The sequence below is a fragment of the Hemicordylus capensis genome, chromosome 2 (genome assembly GCF_027244095.1).
Source record: "Hemicordylus capensis ecotype Gifberg chromosome 2, rHemCap1.1.pri, whole genome shotgun sequence".
In the NCBI taxonomy this organism is placed as follows: Eukaryota; Metazoa; Chordata; class Lepidosauria; order Squamata; family Cordylidae; genus Hemicordylus; species Hemicordylus capensis.
The window spans coordinates 155,184,431-155,195,709 of record NC_069658.1 but is presented as its reverse complement, the minus strand read 5'-3'; the positions used below and the strand labels follow the sequence as shown (position 1 = coordinate 155,195,709).

At 46.5% G+C, this 11,279-nt stretch overlaps 1 protein-coding gene across 1 annotated transcript; it reads right to left on the bottom strand.

Moving 5' to 3' along the window:
• Window positions 1-6,790: 6,790 nt before the first annotated feature.
• On the bottom strand, window positions 6,791-7,798 carry LOC128343684 (olfactory receptor 10AC1-like). The gene has a single exon (XM_053293118.1). The coding sequence runs from the start codon at window positions 7,796-7,798 to the stop codon at window positions 6,791-6,793; it is 1,008 nt and encodes a 335-aa protein (XP_053149093.1).
• Window positions 7,799-11,279: the final 3,481 nt, after the last annotated feature.

Genomic DNA, 11,279 nt, shown 5'->3' with positions numbered 1-11,279 from the left:
GCTCTGGGCCACCCCGGTGCCCCCCAAGTGCAGTTATGGGGCTGCTGAAACCTCCATCATTCCCTATGAGGAAAAATCTTAAAGAGGTGTAAACTCCATCTTTAAAAATCAGCCCTTTGCCCAATTCCTTTAAATAATTCTGGTTGCTTCCTTGCCTCCACTGGGCACTACCACCCACCAAACTCCACTCTGGGCCACCCCTTTCCCCCTGACGTGAAGCTATTACTTTTGCTGAAACCTCCGTTATACCCTATGGGGAAAATCTTAAAGACGCTCAAACTTCAAAAATTCACCAAAAATCAGCCCTTTGTCCAATTCCTCTAAAATTTGGGTGATAGCTTCCACCCATTGGGCACTACCACCCCCACCCACTCATTTTGTCCTGAGGCCATTTTTAAAAATCCAAAATGTTTCAGATTTGGATTTTGAAATTTCGGATTGAAAACAAAATTGGGGTGTTTCGGATTGGTTGATTTCAAACAAAGAACAAAATAGGGGTGTTTCAGATTCGGTCCGAATCAAAACAGAAAAAAACAAAATGCACACCCCTAGCCCCGAGCAGGCAGCTCTAGGCAGATGGAATCCAGGAAACTGCCAAGTAACTCCCCCCCACCCCTGGGCCCCAGTCTTGCAAAGCCTCACCTTAGTACAGCAGCTAGTCTGGGGGGAGGCACATAACAAGGGGGCAGAAGGAGAAGCAAACAGGCAGGCACCCAGTCTCTCACCCTTGAGTCTGCCTAGGAGCAGATGTTGTCCCTTCTCTTCTCTCTCTCCTGCAGGCTTCTGTTCTGGGAAACATACCAGTGGGGATTCGAACCGGCAACCTTCTGTTTGTTAGTCAAGTATTTCCCCACTGCGCCACTTAAGGTGACTTTGCTCCTCGTTAGCGCCCGGCTAATTATAGTTATGTGTCAGGGCTCTGGTACAGACGAGGGAGTAGGGAGCACTTTTAGGAGTTCAGGAGTGGCTATTACGGTAGTAATAGGGAATAGAAGATTTGGCGCCGGCAGGTCATCAGGCTATAGGGGAAGGGAGATCAGAAATTCCAGCGGCCCTGTGAGCTCTCAGGCCTTAGTGAGGGTGTTTTCCACACTGGACGCTGCAACCTGTTCACAAATTTTCTGTTGAGGGCCTGTCCAGATTGCCCTCGGTGTCAACGTGTTGTAAGAAGAGGTGCCATCTACATTCCCTACACCTGGGTTAGAATCATAATGATGTAATTTTGCCCTGCAACGCCGTTAATACGTCTCAAGAAACAAGCTTTATTTTTCCATATTAGGGAGGCTATGTGCGTACTTAACATGCTGCAATGTGTGGCAGTCTGGACAGATTTTTATATTCTGAAAATGACATCTGCTTCCTCCTGCCTCTTTAAATGTTCAGCTCTCATGCGGTGGAGGGGGGGGGGAAGCACACATTGCATATGGAGAGAAGGGCCACAGTCTCCCTCCTCCCCCCCCCACTGGAGGCTAGATGGGGCAGTGCAGGGGAATAGTTTCCCTTCTTCCACCTCCCGATTTTTGGTTCTTGCAGCCCCTCTCCTAACCAATCCCTCCGAGGACTAGGAGCTCCCAACAGCCTCTTCTCTCATCTCCCTTTTTCAAAGCAGCTCAGAAATAATTCTGTGCTTCCAAGTCTCCACTGGGGGGCGGGGTGTTTCTCGGTGTTTTAGAGAAAGGAGAGCGAGAGGAAGCGTCTCAAGCTTTTTCTTCCTCCCTGAAGATGACTTGACGGGGGCTGAGAAAAATGAAAGAACTGGGGGAAATAGTCTACAGAGAGATTGCAAAAGCTGCTTGGTAACCAAGAGAGCAGCAAACACACTTAATAATTGGATGAGAACAAAACAAGCCAGGAGGAGGCGAGAGAAAAGAGCTTTGGATGGTCAGTAAACTTACGAGCGGCTGCTGGGATAAGGTCATTGTTGTGAAAATAAACTAATTTGAAGCCATTGAAACTAATCCCAGTGAATGAACTCAGTACAAGGGGAAAGGAGGGTGGGGGACAGAGATGGAGTGGTGGAAGGTGAGAAATTACTGTAAACGTCTCCCACCTCCCTCCCCAACCCCTGTTTCAGCCTTCTATTGTTCAAACATACCAACATGAGCAGGCAGAAAGCAAAATGTTTTAAGCAGAACCCTCACCCACCTCTTCAGACTGCTCGCCTCCTCTCCTCCTCCTCTCTCCCTCTCCACCATTGGATTATTGATAAATCTTTGTTTGTCTTGCAGAAGGTACTTCCCCCTCCTGGTGGATTTGCACAAGTTCATAAGCACATAAGAACAGCCCTGCTGGCTCAGGACCAAGGCCCATCTACAGGTGAAACTCGGAAAATTAGAATATTGTGCAAAAGTCCATTAATTTCAGTAATGCAAATTAAAAGGTGAAACTGATATATGAGACAGACGCATTACATGCAAAGCGAGATAAGTCAAGCCTTAATTTGTTATAATTGTGATGATCATGGCGTACAGCTCATGAAAACCCCAAATCCACAATCTCAGAAAATTAGAATATTACATGGAACCAAGAAGACAAGGATTGAAGAATAGAACAATATCGGACCTCTGAAAAGTATACAGTGTACTGTGCTTGATTGGCCAGCAAACTCGCCTGACCTGACCCCATAGAGAATCTATGGGGCATTGCCAAGAGAAGGGTGAGAGACATGAGACCAAACAATGCAGAAGAGCTGAAGGCCGCTAATGAAGCATCCTGGTCTTCCATAACACCTCATCAGTGCCACAGGCTGATAGCATCCATGCCACGCCGCACTGAGGCAGTAATTGCTGCAAAAGGGGCCCAAACCAAGTACTGAATACATATGCATGCTTATACTTTTCAGAGGTCCGATATTGTTCTATTCTACAATCCTTGTCATCTTGGTTCCATGTAATATTCTAATTTTCTGGGATTGTGGATTTGGGGTTTTCATGAGCTGTACACCATGATCATCACAATTATAACAAATTAAGGCTTGACTTATCTCGCTTTGCATGTAATGCGTCTGTCTCATATATCAGTTTCACCTTTTAATTTGCATTACTGAAATTAATGGACTTTTGCACGATATTCTAATTTTCCGAGTTTCACTTGTAGTCCAGCATCCTGTTTCGCACAGTAGCCCACCAGATGCCACTGGAAGCCACAGGCAGGAGTTGAGGGCATGCCCCCTCTCCTGCTGTTACTCCCCTGCAACTGGTATTCAGAGGCATCCTGCCTTGGAGGCTGGAGGTGGCCTATAGCCCTCCGACTAGTAGCTGATGATAGACCTCTACGAAGTTATCCAAACCCCCCTTAAAGCCATCCAGGTTGTTGGCTGTCACCACATCTTGTGGTAGAGAATTCCACAAGTTGATTATACGTTCTGTGAAAAAGTACCTCCGTTGGTTGGTCCAACATTTCCTGGCAATACATTTTATGGGATGACCCCTGGTTCTAGTGTTATGTGAGAGGGAGAAGAATTTCTCCCTATCCACTTTCTCCACACCATGCGTGATTTTACAGACCTCTATCATGTCTCACTGCAGTCGTCTTTTTCCTAAACTAAAAAGCCCCAGGTGTTGTAGACCTGATTCATAAGAACAGTGCTCTAGGCCCCTGATCATCTTGGTTGCCCTCTTCTGCACCTTTTCCAGTTCTACAATGCCTTTTTTAAAATGTAGTGACCAGAATTGTACACAGTATTCCAGGTGTGGCCACACCATCCTTTTGTATAAGGGCATTATAATATTAGCCGTTTTATTTTCAACCCCCTTCCTAATGATCCCTAGCATGGAATTGGCCTTATTCACAGCTGCTGTACATTGAGTCGACACTTTCAACGAGCTGTCCACCACGACCCCAAGATCCTACTCCTGGTCAGTCACCGACAGCTCAGCTCCCATCAGCATATACTTGAAGTTGGGGTTTTTCATCCCAATGTGCATCACTTTACACTTGCCAGCACTGAACCACATTTGCCATTTTGTCGCCCACTGACCCTGTTTGGAGATATCCTTTTGGAATTCCTCACAATCCGTTTTGGATTTCACTACCCGAAAGAGTTTGGTATCATCTGCAAATTTGGCCACCTTGCTGCTTACCCCTACTTCTAGGTCATTTATGAATAAATTAAAAAGCACTGGTCCCAGTACAGATCCCTGGGGGACCCCACTTCTTACTTCCCTCCAGTGTGAAAACTCTCCCTTTGTCTTTACCCTCTGTTTCCTGTCCTTCAACCAGTTAGCAATCCACTTATGTACTTGTCACCTTATCCCACGACTGCTAAGTTTCCTCAGGCGTCTTTGATGAGGAATTTTGTTGAAAGCTTTTTGGAAGACCAGGTAGACTATGTCAACTGGATCACCTTGATCCACACACTTGTTGACACTTTCAAAGACCTCCAAAAGGTTGTTGAGGCAAGATTTACTTTTGCAAAAGCCAGGCTGGTTCTCTGAGAAATTGTTAAAAAAAAAAGAGTCCTTGTCAGTGACTCCACCTTTCCGAAACCCCATTGGCCCGAGATAGAGGAGGACGAGGGGCGAGTACGTGCCTTCTAGGGGTGGAGTAAGGAAGCTCCCTGACTGGGAAAACTGATGCAGTAATCAGACAGATTAGTGCCTGAGAATCGCTGTGCTCCCAGATTCAAACCAATACCTCACTCACTCTGTTTACACTTTGCAACCGTTTAAGCGTTGCAAATTCCGTAGTGCGGAAAACGCCCTGGAGTCCTAATCAACACCACCATATATCCCCCCTCCTTAACAAATTCTAGCTTTTAAAAAATTAGACAAAGTTCAAGATCAAATGATCCAGTTTAAGCAAGTTTTTAAATGTACATATCTGCCTGTTGGGGTCCACAACCAGGAGCAGAGCCAGGCTGGGGGTGGCCCGTGTGTGGCCCCCGCAGCGGCCCCCTGGCCCTGCCCCCCCGCCTCTGATGTCAGACGTGCTCGGCTAGCCATGCCCCCCACGTCTGACGTCAGACGTGGGGATGTGGTGCCGTTTCCAGATGGGGCCACGCAGCCCCGTTTGGCAAGGAGAATAGCCCATGCTGCTTTGAGCAGCGCGGGCCGGAACGACTCTCCCTGCCTTAAAGGGAGAGCCGTTTTGGCCACGCTGCCAATGCAGTGCGGGCCGATCTCTCTCCTAAACGGGGCCACACGGCCACAATTTGGAAATGAGACCACGCCCCCACGTCTGATGTCAGACGGGGGGGGGCATGTCTGGAGCTGCATTTGCGGCCCCTGATTGGGCACGGCACGGATTCTTTGAACCTGTTTACCCAATGGTGGCTCTGCTCCTGTCCACAACGTCTGTTCATTGTAATTTTCAACAAGGTTTTGTTTTTTAATTTTATTAAAAAATAATTAATTTCATTTTAGATCTCTACAGACATTAAGCTGCACAACCGATAATTTTAAAGTTATGCTGAATATCTTAATACATATCCTACCATGACAGCTGGACCAAATAAAACCAATTTCACTTACCAGCCTTATCTGCCTTTCCCCCAGCAGAGACGTTCCTTGTTACCACAGAATGAAGTGAAAGGAAACTAAAGTTAAAATGGGGTGGGGCAAATGAAGGGCTATGTCTCTGACGATAAGAAACTAAACCGAAGAAATGAAACCGAAAGATCAGGGCCCAGGCTGTTGCCTTTTGCGTGAAACAAGCACATAAAGGAGAAAATGCCCATTCCAGGGTGTAACTTTCTGAATTACGTATGAACTTGTAGGAGCTTGTTTTAACAAATGGTCAAAATATGTGTTAATTTAAGTACATGCTTTGCAAGTGAGTGCTTAAAAAAAAAGGGCTTTAGGACCAGCGTTTTGCTAATGTGCAGAGAGCTGCAGGAAGGCCCTATACATATCACACTCTTGAGGTGGTTTTATGACGTGACTTCTAACTTAGCAAGTTGAATGCAGCCTTCCCGCCCCCAGCACATAGCAAGGTCATTCACATGACCTAATGGTGTGGGGCTGGGGAAGGTGGCAGCAGGGTGGTGGGAAGGCAGGATTGCACCTACCTTCCCCCCGGACAATCCTCATCTTCTTTTTGGCCGTGCCACTCGTGCGCCCACACGAGTCGCACTGCCAGGAGCAGAGTGGCCATGTAGAGGCCAGGAGAAATGAAGCCCGACCCCCAGAAATCCCACAATGCACCGCACTAGGAGTGAGGTGTCTTGGGGGATTGCTCCACAGCTGGGTGCTCTAGCCCTCTGACTGGGCAGTGGGGTAGAGGGCACGCTTGCGCCTATCTACCTTAATAAAAGTCCGGGTAAAAAACTCAGCCTACCTGGAAGTTTTTTACACCTGGCTTTTGATTTGATTTGCATCTCCTCCGGAATGGTGGTGTGGTTTCACATATTGGCCAAATTTTTCCCAAAGTCCCTGCAGGCTATCAGGGAGCATGTTACACACAATTTTGGTTTTCTTTTTTAAAAATCGTGCATTAGAGTGTAACCCGACTTATATCCGGCGTTTTAAAAAATCAACTTTTTGCATCTTTTTTGTGGCAACTTCTGACTCGCAACAAAGCTTCACAGAAAACTCTCAGTAAAGCCTGCTGTCTGGGAAATCTCCTGGCACTGCACATGAGCAACTCTACCCGGGTAGGGCTGATCATGTGCATGCCCTCATTGGCTGGAGCTTCACGACCGAATGAGAGAGAGAGAGAGAGAGAGAGAGAGAGAGAGAGAGGAGCAACCCAAGCTGCCTCTTTTGCCCCCTCCCCCGGACAATTTCTGTTTTTTGCAGTCCTAAGGAAGTAGCAAAGACCCGAGCTGAGTTGACCCTCTGGTGGGCCACATTTATGGCTGCTGGGCCATAAACTGAGAAATGAATTGTGCAGGTTTGCTACTGAAGGTGTTCCAGTGCGGATGAGCTAATCTCTTCCGCAACAGCTTCCTCATGGCTCCTTTGATTTCTTTGTTCCTGAGACTGTAAATCAGAGGGTAGAGCAAGGGAGTGATATTGGTGTAGACAAGAGATACCATCTTGTCCCGACCTGGTGAGTAACTGGACTTGGGCCGGACATACATGAAGGTGGCACAACCATAGTGCAAGAGCGTGACAGCCAGGTGCGAGGCACATGTAGAGAAAGCTTTGCCTCGGCCAGCCGAGTTACGGATCTGCATCACAGCTACTGTGATGCAGGTGTAGGAGGTGAGGATGAGCAGAAAGGGGAGCAGGAGGAGGAGCACGCAGGCTGCGAGAAGGGGCAGCTCGCTGGTGTAGCTCTTTGTGCAGGCCAAGTGGAGCAGAGCAGGAACATCGCAGAAGAAATGATCAATGTGGTGGGAGGTGCAGAAAGGCAGGCGGAAGACCGCCACCGTCAGCCCTAGGGAGACTGCAAAGCCCCCAAGGCAGCACAGCATGGCGAGCTGAAGGCAGAAGGCCTGGCTCATCATGACCGTGTAGTGCAGGGGCTGGCAGATGGCCACATAGCGATCATAAGACATGGCTGCCAGGAGGAAGCATTCGGCCCCTCCCAGAGCCACAAAGAAATGCATTTGGGCAGCGCAGCCAGCAAAGGAGATGGTGCTTCCCCCTGGGTTCGCAAGGTCAGCCAGTGTCTTGGGAACAATGACAAGGGTGTAGCAGAGTTCAATCGCAGAGAGTTGACAGAGGAAAAAAAACATCGGAGGGCGGGAGGGCTCAGTAGTTACAGCCAGCAGGATGAGGAGGTTTCCTGCAAGCGTGGCCAAGTGCACCATCAGGAAGATGAAGAAGAGGAGGGCCCGCAGGCAGAGCAGGTCTGAGAAGCCAAGCAGCAAGAACTCCATGGTGGCACCAGCTGTGTGGTTACTCTTGTCCATGTGGTTTCCACATTATACCTGAAACACAAAAAACAGAGAGCCCAAACTTATGCCAGGAAAACAGAGGCCACCAGCTCTCGCCTCTCCCCATACGTGATCCATGAACACTGGCTGTCATTCCCATAAGTAGCAGCCCCAGTGCCAAGCCCATTTCCACAGAAAGCTGGCTGGTAAAGGTAAAAGGTAAAGTGATCTGTCAGATTGATTCCGATTTCTGGCGCCCACAGAGCCCTGTGGTTTTCTTTGGCAGAATATAGGAGGGGGTTGCCATTGCCCCCTCCTGCGCAGTATGAGATGATGCCTTTTCAGCATCTTCTTATATCGATGCTGCCCAAAATAGTACCAGCGGGGATTCGAAATGGCAACCTTCTGATTGTTAGTCAAGCATTTCCCCGCTGTGCCACTTAAGGTGACTTGGCTGGCTGGTAGCCCTGTGGAAATTGCACCAGGTCCCTGCTGGCTGTTTGACCTGTGCTGTGTGTGAGATTGCAGTGGAAAAGATCGCAGGAGTCTGCAAGAGTGTCTGGATGTTGAGTGAGCTCTCACCTTCGACTTAATTGCAAGCCCTTTCCAAAGGACTGTGGCCATCTGGAAGAGCCAGTGAGATGCATTTGTCCCTGAAGTGGCTTTATCTGTCCCTACCAAAAGCTAAGCAGGGTGTGAAACAACATTTCGCTCAGTTTCATTGGCAAAGAAAAGCAGCAATGAGTCTCCAGGACCATTTCCAGACAGCAGTTTTAATTTGCTTAACCATGGATGGGCAAGTGTGCATTCACATATTGTTCAGTTTTAAGTTGAAGTCCCTGTTTGCTATCGGGGAGCACTCCATACACAATTTGGGTTTTTCTTTTAAATTTTAAAAGAGTAAAATTTTAAAAGGGTTAAAAAATTAAATTTAAAAAATTAAATTTTAAATCTAAAGTAAATTTTAAATTTAAAAATAAATTTTAAATTTAAAAATAAATTTTAAATTTAAAAATAAATTTTAAATTTAAAAATAATTTTTAAATTTAATTTTTTAAATGGTAAAAAATTTTAAATTTTACACTTTGAAAGAATTTTTAAGGCAAATTGAAAATATCTGTACCTCACAGTATTTTGCCCCTCTTAATTCTGTGGTCAAGCCTGCTGTCTGGGAAAGCTTCTGGGTGCTTTCCAGATTAGACCCTGCAATGGGGTCACGACGTATCTCCGAAGTGTGCTCCCTCACTTTCTATGTTGTGACACCGCAGTCCCTACGCGGACAGCAGACTGCCATTCACATTTCTGATGCCCTGTTTCGGATTTAATCGCTTTAAATTATTGCTATAATGTTGTAGGTCCAGAGTAAAAAGGTTGCTGACTGCTCCTCCTGCTGAATACTTTGCTATTTACATTTTGAATGTGATTTGCCTGAACTGAAGCATTTTGCTGCTGCTGAGCGGGTAATCTGGAAAGCGCCCTGGTGTACCTGCCCTTCTGCAGAGCCTTCTGGAAGCACAGTTGCTCCTCAGCTTCCTGCCCATAAGGGAACCCATACTGACAAAGTACACATGCTCTGTGGCTGTGAAGCCTTACTGCTAGGTCTTTCATCCCTCCGACAAATGTCTAAATTAGCTGCACCCATTCCTTGAAAAGGATGACCTGAAAACAGTGGTGCATCAGCTAGTAACCTCCAGGCTTGACTACTGCAATGTGCTCTACGGGAACATAGGAACATAGGAAACTGCCATATACTGAGTCAGACCACTGGTCTATCTAGCTCAGTATTATCTTCACAGACTGGCAGTGGCTTCTCCAAGGTTGCAGGCAGGAATCTCTCTCAGCCCTATCTTGGAGAAGCCAGGGAGGGAACTTGGAACCTTCTGCTCTCCCCAGAGCGGCTCCATCCCCTGAGGGGAATATCTTATAGTACTCACACATGCAGTCTCCCATTCATATGCAACCAGGGCAGATCCTGCTTAGCTATGGGGACAAGTCATGCTTGCTACCACAAGACCACCTTTGTTCGTAGTTTGGAAACTTCAGTTAGTGCAAAATGCAGCAGCCAGATTGGTCTCTGGGGCAACCCAGAGAGACCATATTATGCCTGTTTTGAAAGAGTTACACTGGCTGCCGATATGTTTCTGGGCAAAATACAAAGTGCTGGTTATTACCTTTAAATCCTTAACAGATTAGGTCCGAGTTATCTTAGAGAGTGCCTTCTTCTACATGATCTCCACTGCATGTTAAGGTCATCTGAGGAGGTCCGTCACCAGTTACTGCCAGTTCGTCTGGTGGCAACTCTTAAAAGTTCGTCTGGTGGGCCTTCTCTATAGTTGCTGCTGGGCTGTGGAATGCACTCCCAGTAGAAATCTGTAACCAAAATTCATAGCTGGCCTTCAGGAGAGCCCTTAAAATCTATCTGTTTGGCCTGGCCTTCCAGGGTTTTTAATTTGTTGTAAATTGTTTTTAACTGCTGTAAATGTTCTGCCTGGTTTTCCAGAGTTTTTAACTGTTTAAATGTTTTAATTGTTAATTAGTTTTATGCTGTTTTTGTAGTTTTGTTTTTGATTGTTAATTGATTTTAATTGTTTTATTTTGATGTAAATTGCCCTGAGCCATTTTTGGATGGGGTGGTATATAAATCGAATAAATAAAAAATAAAATAAAATAAATACATTTCCACCCATCTGCAAGAATATAAAATTGGCCCTCACTGGTCTAGAGACCACATGCCAACTTTTAAAGTAACCACTGAACTACCATACAAATATTGTTTGTACTATATTTAGCCACGTAGATAAATAATTTTGTGTTTATTTACGTACTGAAAGCATGATAAAGCCAAATGCAACATTATTAAAAACTGCATATAACATACTAATTAAAAAAGCAACAACAGCCAGCCAGTCTCAGACAACCTAGGAAACTACCTTATCAACAGCAACATTTTTACAAGGCAGCAGAAGGAATATGAAAATATAGGTAGGTCTCTCTGGGCAGAGAGTATGAATGGGAGTAAATCAGGGCTGTTCACATTGCTGCCTTTTACTATGTATCAGTACGGTTTTTCTTACTTTGATTCATTCACTTGGTGGGCTTCCCCTCATCTACCCCACCGTGTCTACCCCCACGGTGGGGTAGATGAGGGGAAGCCCACCAAGTGAATGAATCATAGTAAGAAAAACCGTACTGATACGTAGTAAAAGGCAGCAATGTGAACAGCCCTGATAGGGCCTCTTGACTTCCCCCCACCCATCAGCAAGGGAAGCTGCCTGTACCACCTTCCGTGCCCCATAGCTCCTCCAAATCCCTGTGCAACAGCTGGTCACTCCTCCTAATCTCCAGGACCCCCCCATAAGGAAGTGGCATCTGGCTCCAGCTGTTCCTCTCTAAAAATTATGTTGTATCCCCTGCACTCATTTATATCAGTGTTAGTTGGAACTCTGGACCACAAGTGGACTGCAGGGCATAGGAAGCAAGTCTGAGTGGAAATTAGGGGTGGCAGGCTGAACTGACA